We start from the raw sequence: 21,539 nt of genomic DNA, 5'->3' as shown, positions 1-21,539 counted from the left end.
GCATACTAACACCACAAGTTTTGACGACAGTCCAAAAATAATTCACTCTCATGCATGATAAACTGCTAATATGGTTTTTGTATGATATAAAAACTATTACTCAGATGGTGCACAAAGCTAAGAAAATTATAATGTTGACATTTCTAATGTGTGAATTTATATGGGATGCTACAAAACAACTGTTAATTTTACAATATTCATTAGGCACCCATCCCAAAAATTACCAAAGAGCAAATTTGCTGTCCATGTTGTCACTTTTTTTGGGAACCAACCATCAGAAATTGCAACAGTTTATTTCAACAAAACTACCAATGAAAAAGGTCTGGCCCTCTGTCTAAAATGCTGCTGGGAAAGATTTTTCCAGTGGCAGTTCATAATGAATGAAGTTTTCAGTCCAAACTGATGAAGAATGATGGTGCACTTACAACAACTGGTGCAACTAAATACATTTTCACTCATCTCCACCCTCTGCTCCTTCTTCAAGGTCACCTGAAAAATAAAAAGTAAAAATGAAATAACTGTTATTTATTTTTTTTCTGAAATCACAATAAAAGACATGAGGTCAGTTAATTTATAGAAAAATGTAAGATAGACTTCATTAAAAATAAGGCATTGCTTATATTTTTAAATAATCTGCTATATTAACAGAAAAAAAAAGATTCTATTTAATCCAACGAGAGAATACTATTATAGCTCAAGAGCCTGGTATTAAAGTATTAGCAATGGCAAATAATGCAAGGAAACAAGATTATACAGTATCAAACAAAAAATAAACCTCATATATACGTACTCCAATAATACTTAATTCTTCCTTAAATTTAATTGAACTGACTGACAATTACAAGGAAGTTTAATAAAACAATCAACTACTGGTTGGCTGAAAGTAAATTTCATGCACCTATCCTGCAATAATCCTCTTATGTACATTGCCCAAGAAAACCTAATGATGCCATCAGAATTTTGTTTACTCAATGCATTTAAAGACAAAACCACTTCAATCAGGTGTCCTCCCAGGTTTCCAGGTGCTGCAATTTGAAGAACTGAAGTTTTGCTTTGTTGGTAAGAGTGCTCTTCTCTACACCTTTTCCAATAGATCCACATCTTGAAATGAGACATCCAGATCTGTAAGCAGAGTGCTCAAGATGCAGCACAACCATTGCCTCATACAACAGGATAAGTGCCTTCTCTCTGCAGGCAAAATTCCTGTATATCACTGACAGAACCCCATATGCCCAACTACAATTATCTTCTAAGATTTTTTCATTGCATATCGCCTTGAGCATGATATCATCCCAGTGGCATGTTATTCTAGAATTACTATTACCCATACGAAATATCTTGCATTTACCAATGTTAAATTTCAATTGTCACTTCTTGTTTGTTATTTGGTTTTTAGGAGCATTAGCAACTAAGGCCATATTGCTCCGGGATATGCAGTGGTCATTCCCTGACCTTTCCGCATCCTCCATATTTGGTGGTGACGGGCTCGAACCCCGGTCTAATCAAGAAGCGTGTGCTACGCACTGCTGCTCCTTCCCACCTGGCTACGGAGGCACCCTTGTCACTTCTTAGCCCATGTCTAATTTTTCTAGGTCGTGTTGGAGTAGTATGCTTTGATTCCTGTCATTAACCTCAGAGCCAACCTTTATATATCCTGCACACTTAGGCCATAAGCTTGATGTCTTCATTAATGGTGAAAACAGTAGGGGGAACAGCACTGCACCCTGAGGGATCCCACTAATAACACTAGTCCAAGACTGAGTGCCACACAGTGCTTCAATTCATACAGCAGTCTTTCATGTGGAACAGTGTCAAAAGCATTAAAGAAATCTAAGTATATAATGTTATTTTTTTTTTTATCCAGTTCCTTTGTTATTGTGTCACAGCAGTTAAAATTGGTCAGACAAGATCTCCACTAGCAAATCCATTCAGCAATTGCATATAACTGCATCCTTGTCAAAATGATCCAGAATTACTTCCTTCACCATGTCCATTATTTCCTCTGGAACAGTGGCCAAGCTCGTGGGTCTGTAGTCACTTTACCTTTGTAAATAGTGGAGGCATTTGCACTTCTCTAATCTGCAGGGACCTCCTGCTACCACAATCCAAGGCTATTCTCATGATTATGGACAAGAGTTTCTGCACATCTTTTGCTGCTTCTTTTGATATAACTGGGTAGATTCCATCAGCTCCAGGTGCTTTATTCACTTTTAGCATGAATAATTTCCCTTCCACTTCCTTCTCAGTTACCATAAAATAACCATGTTATATTTCTGTAAAGTACTTGGTATCCCCACCCCTAAAATCCCCTTTGCACATGAATGAAGATGTAAAATATTTATTCATTTAAGAGCAACCTGTACAGGATCTTCAATAGTTATGCCATTCAAATACAGCAGAAAAATCTATTTAACCCTTCCCTCCAGTGTTAACAAAAGCACAGGATTTTTTCTACTTTACTTTGCATTCTTAGCCATAGACAATCTACCTTAGCTTGCCTAACACCCTAGTGATTTGACTACAGACTAATTTATATTCACTGTACACCTCAGTCCCCCACACCTGAAAAGTTATAATCTCATGCATTTTCTTCTCTGCCACCTCTCTCATTATTTCACCTGACATCCACTGAGGTCTAAACCTTCAATCTTAATGAGTATATAAAGCATACTAGCTTCTATGATTACTTCCCCAAACACTTCACATTTAGAATTTGTAATTAGTAGCATCATCAAGTGACCCCACTGACCTTTACCCTTGACAATAATTACTTCTTTAAACAAACCAAATATCAACAGATTAATATGTTTAAGTAAATAAAGAAATCCCATATCAATAGTTACTGCTGAAGAAAAACTTGAACTTCATATTTTTAAGCATCGCAATGGTCCTAGTAACTCAAGCTCCTTGTGGAAGTAGTAGACCACTTTCACAGTTCTGACACTTCAGATATAAGCTTGCAAGGGAAATGTGTTGAATACATGCATCAACCTACTAAACAGGAGGTGACACCTTGAGAACAGAAACTAATGTTTTAATTAATACCATCTGACATTTTTTAAATGTAAATAAATATTCACTGCTTCAATTTTTCACCCCAAAAGAAAGGTGTATAATCCCTTTCTTGCCATATTAAACAAAAATTTCTAGGATCCTTTAGTTGAAAGCTTAAAATGGTATTGTACTCATAAAAGAAACTTATGCTGATGAAGCTATCTGGATATTCAGCTTTTTCGGGAGCCTCCAAGTGAAACTTTTTTTTTTTTTTTTTTTAACCTTTGTTATGAAATGAGTAGTGTAGTTATTATTTGTGATTCTCTGTAATTTGGTGGATTTGTCACTTAGCCTTTGTAATTGCTTAAGAAACCACAGTTGATTTCTGCTGCCAGTGAATTGTATCAATAAGAATGTTCAAATTCTGCCACCATTATAGTATTGACATGGACAATAAATGGAGTTTTCCTATGTAATTTTGTAGCAGTGTAATCAGTATCAAAAGAGACCTATAAACGATAATTTATAGCAATTGTTATCATGCTTTAATAACAACATTATAACATAGCATTTAACAATCTAAAAGAACATAGTTCATACTGCAGTTAAATAAGTGGGATTAGCATAGAGTTATACTTTAATCTTAGTCTCGTGTGTTTTTTTAAAATTAAATTTGAGACTGACATGCTTTAGACTACAGCAGTAAAGAGCTTAAAGTAGCAGGAATGCTTTGGTTTGAGAGAGAACTTCTGAAGGCAGTTCTAAAAATCAGGATAATGCCACAAGTGCTATTTCTACAAAGCTACTTCTTGCAAGACAAAACTATGAGATACTTTTGTGTGTGTCCTTGCTGCTTTGATTTAGGTTTTTATGGCGTAAAGGCAACTTTGGTCATTATGCACCAGAGCCACGTTTCCTTGCTGCAAAGAGCATGAGGAGGTTACATGCAAAATAAACATTCTGATGGGATTATATTGAGGGCTTGAATAACATTGATGCTCTCAAAGGATTAAAAGAGAGGGATCCATCAAGAAGTCAGCTGCCCAGCAAAGCACCTGAGCCCATGTTCCAGCATCAAACAATTGACTCGATTGTATAGAAAGTGGGAAATATATTGTGCAAAAAATACAGGCGGAATAGAACAGTATGACTGACTGCCAGAGTTCGAGTCCCTTTGATGATGGGAAATAAAAATTTCCCATCGTCAAAGGGGCTCAAACTCAGGTCATTTCCATCCATATGGGGAGGATGGCAATTCCACCAACTGTGCTACCCGCAAGGGTGCAACACTGATACACCTTCGATCCATATGGACCTCCCCTGAATCCAAAGATGTTCTCGTAATTAGGGCTAAACGTTAGTTTATTAATTTTGCGGCTTCTCTTGGTATAACTGAATAGACCTCACCCAATCATAAGTGCCTTATTTACTTTTAGATCAACAACTTCTCTTCCGTTTTGATATTAATCATCATGAAATTATTTGGGTCCTTCCAACATCCCCCATTTTCAGCAATCTAAACAGTTATATCATTCATATCTAACGGAATTGCACAATTCATCCCTCTCCATTTAGTGTTAAAGTGAGTAAAGGAGTCTTTCGTACTTTCTTTGCCTGCTAATCCACTTTGTTCCTTGATCACATACTACTTTATACTCTCTGTAAGATTCTGTATCCCCTGATAATTAGAGTGCATCCCAAGCATTTTTCTTCTCTACTACTCCTAGTCTCACCAGTTCACCTGAACTCCATTTTGTCCCAAGCCTTGAAGAGTATCTCTTAGTTGGCATGTAAAGCTTAGCAGTCTCTACAATTACTTCACTCACCCCACCTCTTAAAATAGATCCCACATCAATAGACTGTTTATGTGGGTACTAATGCAATTTATTTTGTGAAGTTGGTTCCCGACCAGGTGGTCTGGTCCAGGGGACCAACTTCACAAAAATCTATTCTGTATATATTTACCATATTCAAGTTCCACACTCCTTATGTCTGAGTGGCACCATGTCTCCCTAAAATGTTGGCATTTAATGACTTAACCAGTAATACTTCAAATCGACCAAATTTATTTATTACGCTTGAAGTTAGTATATCATTAGTATACACACCTGTGTAACCCAAAACAACCCATGTATTTGCTTTCCCTGTGAAGCCTTACAACCCCAACGGCATGTTTTCCAAGGTGCTGCATATTCCATAAGAAGCAGTGCAAGGATCAACTTCACCTCTGCCTGCAGCTCCAGTTAATCTATTAGTCATGCAGCATTTCCCAAACTTTTTTATTCACGGAACACAAGTTTAGCAGAAGCCAAAGAACTATTTGCTAATATTTTATTACACATGACGCACAGTGCATCAGGAGCATCTTTATTTCCAACACATGTAAAGCCAAAATTCAAATATAACTGCCACCATACTTTCGTTTTGGCCTTTTATTAGTTAGTTCCTGTTTTTTCACTTTGGATTTTTGGGGAACAAAAGGCTGCGATTGTTCACCCTCACTTTGAACTATGACAAAATTGTGTTCATTTTCATCGAGTGCAGTGCGATACTAGAAATACTTGCTTCTTGTTTTAAAGTTCCTTTTTTCAACTACAAATCCGTGGTCGTTTAATTTAATAATAGTCAGTCCTCATATAGCACGACAGTTGTGTTCCTATAAACCCTCGTGCAATGCAAAATAATGCAATATAAACAACAGGCCCTATGGGGAAAATAGGGTTATGTGCTGACCACCCAAGATTGAACACACATTTGTAACCAAAACATTACCAAACAATAAATAATCGTAATAAAACACTTACGTATTTTATTACGACTATTACGTAATAAAATATTATTAATGCTTTTATCATAAGCAAACTTGTTTTTTGTTTGATTTTCTATCCAAACAGATGACAGCCGTTCCATCTCTTCCAATTCTTTGTGTCTTAATCTAATGGATTTTAATTACACTTTGAGTTGTTCCTGCTATAAAAGTTGTTTTTATTTTCTCTGCATTCTTTGTAATTCTCGGCATTGCCTCATTTAGGCCTGTAGCACGTGCAATATCACATGGTCTTTCATTTTGCTCAAAGCATTTCACAATTTCATATTTTTTCTCTATCGACAGATGAGGACTGGCCATAAGCCTTACCGGGGAAACCCCCGTGGGCCGGTATGATTTTGGCCATAAACCATATTTTCCCGGGTAAGAATTTTTGACCCAGTCCGCTTCCTTTTCACACCTTTTAAGTATTTTACTCATTTTTAAGGAATAAAGCACAATTACAAAACAAGGAGGCACACTTGATACACATAAACAAAGCTACGCGCGCGCAACAACTGAATAAACAACACTGTAAAGGCAGAGATTAACACTTCACATTTTAACAAAGCACATTTCTAGGGGTTACTACCATAAAACAATAAAAACAATTTCCAGTTGCGTTCCTGCTAGTGGAATCTGTTATAAACTGGTAGTAAACTCCATCTAATTGCATTTGTGATTATACCAACAGCTGGAATTGCGTTGGTTTTTACGTTATTATGGTGAAATGTGTTTTCCCTTCACTGATATAAAAAACATAAATACACTTTCAGAATCTTCTCTTCATTCCTATCGTGTTACGTTCGGTTGGGGTGATTCTCCGTTCGACTGCCATTTCTTGTAAACACAAAGGCGAATCATGCATAAGCAAATTCGGTTCATGTTAATATCGCTCCCCTATTTATAAATTGTGTAGTGTTAACGTGTTATATGAGGACTGACTATTTTAAAATCAGTTCGCCTACCCAAGCCAAATGACTTCACACAATCCGTTTTAATCAAATTCTAAGAATTATAAATATGAAAGGAAGACAGACTATTTTCCACTTACATGTGAAAGTAGGGTATACTATACTTGCCACAAGAGCAAGTACACTTTAAGTTTGAATGAAGTGACAAATGCTTCACATTAAACCCTTCTGAAGTTGTATGAAATGGCATCATTATTTATCACACACAAAAATATATATTACATAAAAATATAATTACCTTCTGCATCATCTTCTCCCTCATACACTTCTTCTTCATCTACTTCTTCTGAAGAGATTAAAAGGAATTAGTGAATTTTTAATAACCATAACACATACAGTATAACAATGTTACATTCCAATTAACCTCCCTGAACTCCTAAATAGCAGTTCAGGGAGGCAAACCATACATAATACTAATACCCACATTCATAAAACAGCAAATACATAGGCGGAGCCAAATTATTTGGGAGGGATCTGCAAACAGTGATGTAGTCATAAAATTAGCAGAAGGTATACCCTGTGAATATCACGAAAAGCAGAGTACACCGTGCATATCAGGCTTATTAATTGAATTCACTTTGGTCGCATAGAATAAAACATGCAATTTTTCAACATAATATTATGTATTTTGGTAATCAAATTCTAATAAATTTATTTTTTTAAGTTTCAGTAACGTTTTTTTTTTTTTTTTTTTTCAATTCTTTCAAAAACCAAAAGGTATACAGCATATACCCTCCACTACAGCCCTGTCTGCACAAGGAAAATGGTACTTTTTGTTTCTAGTCACACAGGGAGAACTAGAGATATCCTCATTTTATGATTTTCCAGCTGTTGGTAATACAGTGTGCTGAATGCAAACCGTTATTTTTAAGTCAATACCCTATCACCCCCCCCCCCCAAATGGCTCTCAATGTCACAACTGCAGGGACACGATTTTTCGATGGGAATATAAATAAATAAAAAAAAAAAAAAACAATTTATGGTTATAAAGTAACATTTAAGAAAAAAAAAATAAATAAAAAATATATAAAAAGTTGTCATATTGAATGTTTCGGTGAATACAATCCCAAATATGTCTACTGGTATGCCATACTGGTAAAATTGCTTTTCGCATTGAGCTATAGTAGCATAGCACTTGCATTTTCACTCTAAAAATGATTTAAGGTATTTAGTGTGCAATACGTAAGTATTGCACACTTGTCACAAATGAAACGGCCTTGGATAACTTTCAACATAATTGTTTAGACTACACTTGCTGAGTCCATATGTAACGTGATTTTCTTGTATATACATACGTATAATAAAGTTTATTTGACAAATTAAACACACAGTAAGACATTACGAACATTTAATACAGTAATAATAAAGTACAGCAGACTCTCGATTTAAAGGGCCACTTCAAGATATAACTAGAATAGGTATAAACAGATTTTGCAAGTTGTTGGTTGGTTTTTCGGAGCATTAGCAACTAAGGCCATATTGCTCCAGTGATATGCGGTGGTCATTCCCTGACCTCTCCGCATCCTCCGTATTTAGTAGTCACAGGTTTGAACCCCAGTCTAATCAAGAAGCATGTGCTACACACTGCTGCTCCTGCCCACCTGGTTAAGGAGGTGCCTTTGCAAGTTGTAAATAAGCGACAAGAACCGGCGTTATAAGTCATCATTGGGAGATTAGTGTACCTATTACCTTGCAACCCCTGCTTACTTTGCACCTACTGCTAAAAAAAAAAAAAAAAGAGACCAAATGTTTAATTGCCTTACACCTTGTTTTAGTAACTTGCATCAATTGTTGTGTTCTGTTGCATCACAAAAGGACAAATTTTGTTTCATTATTTATGTCATGGATGTCGGAATTTTTGTTTTGTTTTACAATAACTATTTTTTTTTTTGTATAGAAATCGCGAAAATGATGGGCAAACGCAAGAGTTGTGCTTTCAAATTTAAAAAAAAAACCAGAAATTATTCAAAAGTTTGAAAATGGTGCATCCGTTAAATCTCTAAAGAACCATTATAATGCTGGTGACCAAACCATATGCGACAAAGGGAAGCTATTCGATTTAAAATCGACATCGTAAAAAATAAAGGGAATCACCGTATTGGACACGCGAATAATAAGTGTTAAGTTTTTCGGTTTTTTTCCCCCTGTGGTTAACCAAATCAGCAGATACGGGGGCACAACTGTATATACACAAGACGTGGCAATGAAGTTCCTGGACTGATGTACTGCAGTCCAGTACGAGCATGAAAAGAAACCGAAGTGGTATTTGTAGTCCAAACAGTGGGGATTGTCCAGTAGGCTGACAGGTTGCAATTAACAACCAGTTTCGTTAGAAGCATTAACATCCTGTTTCACGATTTTGCAATGGAGCAACAAATGAATATCAAATTTTGCTTTAAACTGGGAAAATTCTGCAATAGAAACAAATGAAATGTTAAGTTGTACCAGTGTTTCTGAATGGTATGAGCAGATTAAAGACAGACATGAGGGTGTTTGTGATGACACAAGAAGTAGGTGTCAGTCAACCTTTTGAAATGAGGACAGAGTTGCAAAAATTTGGGAAATTGTGGCAAGCAATTGTCATTTGACCATAAAAATGATCGCTCCTAAGTTGGATATGAAGAAGGGATGACAATTTGTCAAATTCTGTACAAGATTTAGGGAAAGGGAAGGTCTCACAAAATGTGCAGCAGCCTCATCCAGACTTGTCAAGATAATCCTAACTTCCTTGACTGTGTTGTCTAACTGGAGATGAGTATTAGATGTTTCCACACAACCCAGGAATGCATGCAGTGGACTTCAAAATCATTACCAAGACCAAAAACGTTCCATCTACAGAAGTCCAGAATCAATTCTGCATTCTATGTATAGGTGCTTCAAACAAAGACTACTGAAGCACATTCCCTAGACAATGCTGTATTTTCAAGAGAAAGGCAACTGGCTGTTTATGCATGACAGTGCCCCTGTCCATTCCACACAGGTTATGAAAACATTTCTGACAAAACACGGTACTGTACAGACCAACCATCCACCCCACTCTCCCAATCTAGGTCCAGCCGACATTTTCCTTTTCCCCGAGGTGAAAACAGCCCTTAAATTTCTAGATTTCAGGATGTTGAGGACAAAGAAAAACTTAACCACTGAACTGACATCTCTTTTGATGGCTTTGCTGACTTTTAGAATTATCTTAACTGTATTGGGAGGGGGGGGGGGAAATCACTTAAGCTCCTTCACTTTGTGTTCTGTTTATTGCAACAGTCCAAGAACTTTATTACCACACTTCATATATAAGGCAAAGTTTACACACACAGCATTGGAAAAAATATGAATGCCCTCCATAATAAATCATAACAAACGGGTTTCACTTTCTTACATTTACCAGTTTAGTTTATTTTCACTCCATCTTTATATATATATATATATATATATATAAAACTCACCGGCATCTTCTTCACCCTCCACATCCTCATCATCACCTTCCTCTTCCACCACTACTACAGAATCATCAACATCTTCTTCACTGTAAAGGAAAATATGATTTCAGTATTAATTAAGAGAGAGAGAGAGAGAGAGATTCTCTCATTGAAAAATAAACAGCAACATAATTTGTTATTCAAGACAACACAGTTCCCAATTACTTGGGATAATCAAAAATACAGCAGGCCCTCGATTTAATGGACTAATTGGGGAAAGGGGTGTCCGCTATTGCCAAAAATCTGTTAATCGAATGTATTTTAAAAACATTAATAATGAACTTAATGTACAGGATATATTAAAATGTTATTATAATGTATAAGTATGGATAAAATATTATAATGTACATTGAGTAATTTATAAATGCCACTAAAACATGTTAAAAATATAAAAATAAATTTACGACAGGAACCAAACTTTATTTTAATTAAACATGTCAAAAATCATACAATGTAACTAATGGAGTGTTTCCACAACTTTTTTAAATCTTTTGTCCTTAAAGCACACACAAAATTCTTTTCAATGTGAACATTAGTTTTTTTCATTTAAATCCATTTTAGAGAAAAAAAAAATACCTTAAAATTCTTTAAACTCCATTGAATAAAAAACAAACAAAAAATGTTAAAAAAAAAAAATACATAATATTCAATATTAATATTAACTTAATTGAAAGAATCACAATTTTCAGAGTCAGAAACAACTGTCATATGGAGGAAGAGGTGTTAATTCCTTGCTGGTAGAAGGTTCTGGTGAAACATGTCCAGTTGATCAAGTGGTCTTGAAGACATCATCAAGCTTCAGTTGCCTTACACCTTGGTGCTGCTTCCTTATCACAGTAGATCGAAATTCTCTAAATGTTTATAACAAGGAAGCATCAGGGTCTGACGATTCAATATAATCTATGATGCCTTATAACATATACTGTCTGTTATAAGACAACATGTCATATGTTGTCTCATAACAGACAATTTAGGATGAGGTGCAACTGATTCTTCATCTTTGTCATCTCATCGTCTTGTTCTCCACGAAGATTTTCTGCAATCTCTAATGCAGAAAAAATTTGATAGCCGAGATCACCATCATTTTCGAGCCACTGTTCCACATCATTTCCAGTTCATTTTGTTGCCGGCCCTCAGAAAAGTGTCCCGAAAATTAGATGCCCCAACTAACTCAAAGGTAGTAATCTTCATATCTTTCCCACAGTTGCTAAGTTGAAGACAGCAGATCTGATGTTGTATGCATGTAAATTTTGCAGTGTCCTGGTGCCTCTTGTATCTTCTTCTGCATCTTCTGTTTCTTCAAAACAACCTAAAACGTCTAAAACTCCTAAATAAAACTTCTTATACAACCTCTTACATGCAATGATTACACCCTGATCCATCTGCTGTATTTAGTGAAGTAGCCCAGGAATGCATGCAGAATGTTAGGATGCAGAAAAACACATTTAATTCTCCCATCCCTGCTAACTTCACAGCATTAAGGTAAGCAGGTGCATTATCTAGCACTAAAACAGCCTTTATTTCATTAGAAGGATTTTCAGCACATCTATCTAATAGCGCTGCACATCAGACAGATGTGCTGTCTGATATGTGACAGCTATCAGATATGTTCTAAATTTTTCCTCTAGGACAGAAACTTTTTGTCTGTTAAATCGAGGGTCCACTGTACTGTAATTTTAAAAATTAAATCCGCATTCATTACCTATCTTCCTCGCCTTCTAGCCCATTTTCAACTTCAATATCTGGAACAAGGAAATACTGCAGTGGATTTGGCCACATGTCATCTTTAATAACCTGAATAACAAATTAAACAATTGAGATAGCAATTTAAATGAATGAATACATTCAACAGCTTATCAATGTAACATGAAATTAACATTTTAGGACCATATTGTACAAATGAGGTTATGAAAATATTGTCTGATATCTTATTTCTGAAAAAAGCAGTGGGGAGGGGTGAAAGAGAGAGCTAATGAAACAAACAAATACGTGCAAAAAAAATTTTTTCGCAAATATATGGTGAAGTATTTCAACCTATAATCTAAAACCCCTAATCTCTGTTTTGTTCTCCTCAGAATAGAAAATATTCTTATAAAGATAAAATCTTTTGACCTCAACTAAGCAGAATTACTAGGTGTTGCCAAGGGAAAGGCTGCCCAAACTACTGAGGAGTCCAAATATGTAAAAGAAGAGGAACTTTAGCAACGTTTCCCCCAATTAAAAATATCAAAATTCTTTCCTTTTCATATTTTTTAAAAATGCAACATAGGGATGAAGAACTAACATTGCTTAGGGATATTCTTGTCACTACATCAACTTTCTCCTTAATACCTAATATGATCATTTAGTTTCTCACCAATTCAGGATTTTTTTTAATTGATTAGCACAGGTATACATTTTAAAAGTATTTTCACATTGCTGTTCTTTTTTGAATATCATTTTTGAACTAAGGTCTATAAAAATTTTGCTTCTAACAATCCTTTAACTAGAGTAAGTTTTTCAAATGTGTGCAGATTTTTTGTTGAATTTTTGAAATTTTCTAAAAATGAAAACTAAACACAAATGCTCCTAAATATTAATGTTATTATTCTGAATTTACTGATCAACAGCACACTAAAACTGTCTAAAATCAAACCAGAATTTAAAAAAAAATCAATCAATAAATAAAAAAAGAATGCATCTTATTTATGTTCTTAAAGTATAAATTACTAGTTCTACTTATGAATGTATGAGGGGGGGGGGGTTGAAAAGGTTTTGTGAAAGACAATTTTGCCAATCTGCTGTGACTCCTCTTGGGTGTTCACAAAAAATTTCAGATTTGTAACTATATTCTCCTTTACAAAGCACACTGAAGTAAAGTGTGTTGTCTGACGGCAACGGGAGTTCCCCATCCACACGAGCGCATTGAAGTGGCCTAACGGCGACAGGGGTTCCCACATCTCTGCTTAGTATCCATTGTCATGTGTTACAGTACACTGTAAAGGACAGAGATTTAAGTTTGGGAGGTGATTGAAAATGGTAAACATTGAATGGACCAAGCACAGTGCAGTCGCTGAGTATAACCTTCACTTAATGGAATGTCGCCAAATCCACTCATGCACACCTTCTCAATGGTAAGCCCTGTTACGTTACTTAGGTGGCAACGAACGTGTAGAGTGGTTCTCTTCAAGATGCCTTGGTCAGCATGAAGAGGAAAGACCAAACCCTTCAGCATGACAGCACGACAAAACAAATGGCCCTCAGTCCCCAGCGGCTTTCACTCCCCCCTCTTACAGCAGCGAGAGGATCAAAGTGGAAGCAGAGGGTGCCAAGAATCTCTGGGTACGACCAGGCTGCCATGCACGAAAATTGAACTTGGCCTGTTACAACATAAGATCGCTCATCGGTGAAGACAGGATATTAGAGCTGGAAAAGGAATTAGAAAATGTGAATTGGAATATCATCGGTTTGGCTGAAACAACAAGAAGAAATGATTCACTAATAAGTCTATCAAGTGGAAATCTGCTGTACACCAATGGAAACAGTGAAAGGAGTGAAGGGAGTTGGGTTTCTGGTCCATAAAGATTTAAAAAACAACATTTTGGAATTCAAAAGTACATCGCCAAAGGTGTCACAAGACTAATACTCAAGATTTCAAAGAGTTGTACGCTAAAGATTATAATGATTTATGCACCAACATCGAGCCATGATGATGAAGAGGTTAAAGAAATGTACACCGAAATTGAGTTTCTAGATGAGCAGAAAACCCACTACACTATTATTATGGGGAACTTTTTCCAACGCTAAGGTTGGAAAAAGACAAAAAGGGGAACAGCGCAGAAAGGGGAACTAAAGAAATTTTGGAATTGGTGAAAGAAATGAAAGAGGTGAAAGACTTGTGGAATTTGCAGAATCTCAAGGACTGTCAGTAATGAACACTTTTTTCAAGAAAAGGGTGAACAGAAAGTGGACATGGAAGAGTCCAAATGGATTAACTACTAATGAAATCGACTTCATCCTCACTAACAGAAGATATATTGTGAATGATGTTACCATCCTGAATAAGGTAAATGTTGAACGTGATCACAGAATGGTAAGATGTACACTTGATATAGATGTAGGAAAGGAAAAAACTGACTCGAGTAAATAATACGAAAGGTCTTTGAGATAACAGAAGAGGAGAAAAAGCAGTATGTACTGGAACTTAAGAACAAGTTTGAGCTTCTGCAGACTGCTCAGGACCAAGATATCGACGAGGAATATTACAACTTTCTGAAAGTGATAAAGCCCAAGAAACCTATAGAAGAAAAAAATTAGTCAAGAAACACTTATGATGTACCAAAGGCGAAAAATGAAGAGCAAGATAAACACTGACAGGAGAAAATTGAGTATACTGAGTTACGCAAAGCCATTAGAAAGAGACTCAGAGAGGACATAAGATTTAACACAAGAAAAGTAGAACAAGGATTTAAATCAGCAGCCATGAGCAGTAATACAGAAAGACAAATGATACTGAAACTGAAAAATAGCGATGGTGTACTTATAAATAGCAGAGAAGGCATAATTCAAATAGCAGAAGACTACTACAGAGAATTATACAAGGAGCAAGGGAATGATGCCAGCAGTGGGGAAGATGGATTGCAAATTAGCAACACATACGACATACCCAATATGCTTCTTGATGAGGTAGAACAAGCATTGAAGAAAATGAAGAATCAGAAAGCCCCAGGGGGAAGATGAAGTTACTGTAGAGTTATTAAAATTGGAAGGAAGAGACATAACACAAAAACTGGCAAGGCTCTTCACAAAGTGCATTAGAAAAAGTGTGGCGCCTAAGCAATGGAATAATGCAATCATAGAAATTGGAAATTATAGACCAATTAGCTTGTTATCCCACATCTACAAGTTGTTCACAAGGGTCATTACTAACAGATTAGAAAGAATACTTGATGAGAATCAACCAAAAGAGCAAGCTGGCTTTAGGACAGGATTCTCAGCTATGGATCACCTTCACGTAATATCACAGCTAATGGAGAAAGCAAATGAATATAAAACACCATTATGCCTGGCATTTGTGGATTATGAAAAGGCATTTGACTCCATACAGCATAAGGCAATGTTTCGGGCACTGGAAAGACAAGGTATAGATACCCCACATATAATGATTTTGAAGAAAATATATGAAAATGCTACCTCCTTTATTAGACTAGACAAAGACAGTAGGAAATCTAAAATAGAGAAAGGAGTTCGACAAGGAGACAATATCTCCAAAGCTGTTTACTGCTGCCCTTGAGGAAGCTTACAGAAGATTAGACTGGTCGCAGAAAGGAGTCAATGTGAAGGGAGAGCCTAAACCATTTATGATTTGCAGATGACATTGTGGTCATAAGCCACAATCCCAAAGAATTAGAGGAAAATCATAATCAGTTATGCACAGTTAGTAAGGATTTTGGACTAAAGATGAATATGGCTAAAACAAAAGTAATGATGAACAAGTATGACACAGAGAGGGAAATAATGATTGAAGGAGAGGTAATTGAAAAGGTGGAGTCCTATACTTATCTGAGACAAGGTATTAGCTGTAATAATGATAAATGGCTGGAAGTCAAAAGAATAAATTTTGGATGGATAGCATTCAGGAAATATAGTCACATACTGAAGAGCAATATCCCAGTTTGTCTGAAACGTAAAATAATGAACCAACGTATACTCCCCCCCAACATTGCTTATGGAAGTGAAACTTGGGTCCTCATCAAAAGAATGGAAGAGAAGCTGAGAACTACACAGCAAAGAATGGAACGAATTATAGTGGGAATCAGACTGTTAAATAAGAAGAGAAACACATGGATTAGGCAGCAAACTCAAGTAAAGGACATTCTTATCAAAACTAAAGAACTAAAATGGTCTTGGGCAGGACACACACAGCTCGAAGACATGACAGATGGACTAAGAAAATAACAGAATGGTACCCAAGAGGAGCTAGAAGAAAACCTGGAAGACAAAGGCGGAGATGGACAGATGAAATTCATGAGTTTGTGGGTAGTAAATGCATGGCCAGTGCTCAAAACAGAAGGAACTGGAAAGTTGCTGGAGAGGCCTTCATCCTGTAGTGGATTGAAAATGGCTGATGATGAGCCTTCATATGCCATGGCTAAAAACTGGGTTGCATGGATGAGTATTGAAGATCACATACCCCCTGAAGTGGGAGTCCTGTTATTGTGTCGATGCCTGCAAATGTGGATGTCATTCACGAATTGAACAAGACAGCAGAATAGTGTGGATGAGTGTTGAAGATGCACCCCCCCCCCCGCAGTGGGAGTCCTGTTGCTGTGTCGATGCCCGCAAATGTGGATTCCATTCACGAATTGAACAAGACAGCAGAATAACATTAAAGCACGTTCAGACAACAATCAATATTTTCTATGAGCGAGATTACGATATTGGTGAATGTTTTAGGAATAAAGGTTTCTTTGAGGTGATTCCCAAAGCACTGAATGCAAATCAGATGCAGGACGGTGAGATATTGTCATGAGGTTATGCAGCATTTTGAAACTAATGAAGCGGGGGGGGGGGGGGGGGGGGGGGTCTGCATGTCACTATGAATGAAACATGGGGCACCACTTCAACTCTGAAACAAATCGAAAATAATCAAAACAGTGGGAGCATCTCTCTTCTGGAACGAGATGCCACAATCAATGCAGAATATTATTCTAACCTACTGAGATATTTCTGCAAGGAATTAAATCCCAAGAGGCATGGGAAATTGACCAAAGAGGTCATCTTGCACCAAGACAATGTACCAGCACACACAGCATTTGCAACTTGGGCAACACTGTATGACTGTAGGTTCAAGCTATTACACAGCATCCATCCTACTCATGGGATTTGGCCACATCGACTTTTTTAAATTTCCAAATCTCAAAAAGGACAAAAATTCAACAGCGACAATGCTGTGATGGATGCAGTCAACAATTGGTTTGAGTCAAAAATCTGAATTTTCTTTCGGCAGATTATGAAAGTTAGTGGATCGTGGCAGAAAAGTGTCTTGACTTGAGGGGAATGGATTTTCAGAACTTTCCGACATTCCTTCTATGAGAGGTTAGAAAGTTTAACCTCCTGTTGTACAGCAGAATTTATTGAACATTTTAGAAATGATTTTCAGCAATTCATTAGAATAAAATTTTACAACATTTGGTAGTTTCAGTGAAGCTGGTGCTCATCCTGCATTGTCTTTGCCATTTCGAGGAGCTATGGAATGGCAATAGATTGTTAATCTCATTAACTGTGCTGGAATCATTATCAGACTGACTAAGGGTTTTTTTTTTTTTTTTTTTTTTTTTAATATTTTATAAGTGAGGATAGTCCAATAAAGACTTTGTAAATTCTACAGTCCACTCTGAAGAGCCCGTCCTTTACAGAGCTGATAAGCATTCAAGATGAGACAGCCAGTACCCGCAGTCTTTTTTTTTTACACATTTCTGTCTGAAGAATGTTTTTGGATTTAGACAATTCTAAAAGAAACAGACTGGAATAACGATGAAAAATCTTGACACCAACTGAGATGCTTTAACGATCCACTGCTGCTTTTCCCCATGCATGGAAAAGTTTAAGCCATCCAATTCCAAACAATGGAGAACAAATTTCTACCTCCCAATCATTCTCTTACTGGACTTACCTCAATACCTACACCTAAAGTGCTTGGGCCAGATATGGAACAGAGTAAAAGTTTATCCATGTTTTGGAAACCAGGCTGAGCAAGTTATCATATACAAATAAAATTAAGGCTGACAATAGTGGTATTAATAACAGTAATCTAATTAAAATATGGTCTATAAATGGTTTGATTTAACTCTTTCACTGTGAAAGATTTAATTATGTTAAAAAAAAACCACCATTCATTCACCCAGCAATGAGACATGGTCTTAAAAGTAGCAAAAAATTTTAAAAATACAAAAACACAAAAAGTACTTATTATTATAATAAAATCATTTGTGGGTACATTTTAGCACCCACAAATGACCCCCCCCCCCCAATCAAAATACAAATGGTTGATTACCTCTGCAATATCATCTGCTGATGCATCACCGTGATCAGCAAACCATGAGAAAAAAGTCCTTGGTTGTTCATGAGCCCTTTTTCTGCTACTTTTGGCATGTAATTCCCTTTCCTTTTGCCTCTTAGTGAGGTCCATACCCTCTTTCCATTTGATTTGTGTTGACTGAGAAGCTGGATCACCTTCAAAAATAAGACTTTTGTTAATTTTTTTCTATAATATGCAAAATGTAGAAACGATTTTTAATAAAAAATTATTAAGTCTAAATACCACTAAGTACAACAGGAGAAAAGTGATGAGATACAAGTTCTTATGCGGTAGGAGGATTGTAACAGAACTATTGTTACTCACATCAGGAGAATGTGTTAAAGTACACAAGTCACAGCAATTAACCAAAACACAAAACTGGAACATATACACATATAATGAAATCCCAAAACAAGGCAAAATAGCTTTTTACACTACATGGTACATTAAAATCTCGACAATTCTACATTGCCTATGTTTCAATAACATGCTAAAATGCATACATAAATGATACTTGTATTCCTGATCAATGCAAAGTATTTACAAAAACAACACTCCACTAACAGTACCATTTTTCTCTGACTTTTCCATTAAGCATTTTAAATTTTAAAGTTCAGCATTAAATTGGTCTAATACTTTTTAATCCAGCAGCAGTGAACAATGCTCTTACACCCCTCAGTAAAGTAACTATTCCACATTAATCAGCAGTTAATGATTAGTGGCCACAATTCCATCTACCTTTCTAATTATTATTAGCCTTACTCAAACTGTTCTGCCAGTGGCACAATATTGTTTTATCAGAATTATATACACAAAAGGAGTCTGGTATTATTACTTTTGTTTCTACCTTTGTGTTAACAACTGATGTTATTGCTATGAAAAGTTATACTGCTGATGTCTTGAGAACAGGTATTTTTGCACACATGAAATATTTAATCTTTTCTTTCAGTAACGCCACTTAGTGTAGTTCTACTTCCAATTTAAGCTTATTCACCATAATTTCTTGACTGTAAACAAATATATAAAAAAAAATTGGCATTGGTGATTTCATTTGATAGCTTACTTGAGCTAGCCATTCTAAAATACCCATTGAAGGGTATACAGTCAGTCCTCGTATAGCACAATAGTTGTGCCCTAGAAACCTTAGAAAATTTGTTTTGCAGATGTCACTTCTCGAGTTGTTGTTGTTATTTGGTTTTGTTAGGAGTATTAGCAACTAAGGCCATATTGCTCCGGGGATATGCAGTGGTCATTCCCTGACCTTTCTGCATCCTCCGTATTTGGTGTGACGGGCTCGAACTCCGGTCTAATCAAGAAGCGTATGCTAAGTACGCACTGCTGCTCCTGCCAACCTGGCTACGAAGGCGCCAGACTGCGAGTGTCATTCAGAACAGATACAAGTTTTCCACTTAAAGGAGTTAATTCTCAGATGATGTCAGGAGTTACCATAACTGGCATCCATGGATGCCAGTTATGGTAACTCAAGGATGATTTCCCAGAACACAACTATTTTACAGATTTAGGGGAGACTGCCTATCCTTCCAAACTCTTCTGAATAAAGGGTGTCATTCTCCCTATAGGCTTATCAAATATCTAAGTGATGGAACTGACAGAGTTTCAATTCTATGCCTCTTTACTAAGGTGATGTTATCTGGTTCAAGGTCAGTGCTCTGATCTCAAAAGAAAGAGTTAAATTATCAGGCTTCACAGAGGGGGGAGGGGGTTCAGTTTTTTTCAGTGCCTGGATCTTCCACCCATCACAGCCCAAAGAGATGCCAGGGTGATCCAAGCACCTTACATACACTTCTACCAGCTTGAATCACATCTCTTGGATTGCCGTGGCTTCAGCACGATCCCACACTAGGCCAAGCCATCCCAGAATCTCTCATCTTGTCAAAGCAAGGGCCAAAGTGCTGTCAAAGATGAATCCCACAACCATCACAATTCCCCTTTCTGAATAATAATAATAATAAAAAAATAAATAAACTTAATTCCATACAACCAAGATAAAACTTTGCAAGCTTAATCAAACACATTTTGGGCACCCTCACATATGAGTAAATGCCTACTATTCTTATCATATCCTTCCACATCTAACCACTTCCAGTGGAGTTTCATTGAATTTTAGATTTAGCTCTTCAAAGAATCAAAAGTAGCTGCTTTTAGAAGAGCTCATTTTTCTGTTATCAGTTTACTAAATATACACATCGCAACAGAAACATGAAATGTGTTACATTTTAATTTATTATCCAGAAGGAAATAAGTAAAGTATTACGAAATCTGAGTGAATATTATGTTGGGAAGTATGTGCAGTGAAGTGAAAACAAACTTTACTTTATTAGTTAATTCATTAATAATTAATTGGTAACAAGATAATTATGTACTTCTATTAATCACAGAAAATATATCAGCTTAAGAAACAAAAATCAAATGTGCCTGAACATTACCTAACTTGTTCCGGCCATTTTCTGTGTATCACTCTCAGCTGTTCTGAAGCAATGTTGAAACTGATCACTGGTTTACAGAAGCACTCTAGGACCAGCTTAAGTAAGTGCAATTTGCAAGAGCACTTTGTGCTAAGTTACGAAGTTTAGTGAATAAGAGATAGTGCTAAAAGAGAAATGTCATTTTTTGCACGGGTTACATGTGTTAAACAGCAAATAATATCCCAAAATATGGAGTCTCATCCTGCTCATACACATAGAAGTGAATGACTATTATGGTGACAATAATAAAACTTAGCAGCCTTTGTCATTATGTGCAAGAAACTAAGTTTCTCCACAGCACAACTGCTAGTTTTCTCACAGTAACTAAACTAATGTGCTAATCATCTATTCATCTATACCACACTGAAACTAAATGATTCTTAATGTTGAAATGAAAAAACTGCAAAAATTCTGAACCATTACAGAGTATCTGACTAAAAAATCTACCAATTAATAATTAATCTGAATATTTTAACCTGTTTTAAACTGAAATGAACATATTTTAGTCCCTTTAACTTCAAATTAATCATATTTTAATATATATATTTCGACTTAAATGTGACCTGAGGTATAAAATGCTGAAATGGTAAATATTGTTTAAATAGTTGATGCCCAATTTCTTTAATATCTATAAAGTTAATTCTTACCTTCCGTAAAGACAGTTCTTTGTAAGTTATAATCTTGAAGTTTGAAATTCTGGTAATCAAGTACTAAACCAATCCCCCCCCCCCAAAAAAAATTGATTTA

At 36.1% G+C, this 21,539-nt stretch overlaps 1 protein-coding gene across 1 annotated transcript in view; it reads right to left on the bottom strand.

Annotated features, from left to right (window-relative positions):
* Nucleotides 1-274: 274 nt before the first annotated feature.
* Nucleotides 275-21,539, bottom strand: part of LOC150086885 (protein SET-like) — a 37,115-nt gene continuing 15,850 nt past the window's right edge. The window contains exons 3-7 of the mRNA XM_090372789.1: nt 18,283-18,461; nt 11,950-12,041; nt 10,215-10,294; nt 7,013-7,060; nt 275-489 (exon numbers count right to left, since the gene is read on the bottom strand). Coding sequence (XP_090228915.1) covers nt 452-489; nt 7,013-7,060; nt 10,215-10,294; nt 11,950-12,041; nt 18,283-18,461 — 437 coding nt within the window. The 3' untranslated portion in view covers nt 275-451. The remainder of the gene's footprint in view (nt 490-7,012; nt 7,061-10,214; nt 10,295-11,949; nt 12,042-18,282; nt 18,462-21,539) is intronic.

Source organism: Mastigoproctus giganteus, chromosome 4 (assembly GCF_048544385.1).
Source record: "Mastigoproctus giganteus isolate SK-2022 chromosome 4, ASM4854438v1, whole genome shotgun sequence".
NCBI lineage: Eukaryota > Metazoa > Arthropoda > Arachnida > Uropygi > Thelyphonidae > Mastigoproctus > Mastigoproctus giganteus.
This window is presented reverse-complemented; position numbering and strand designations above follow the sequence as displayed.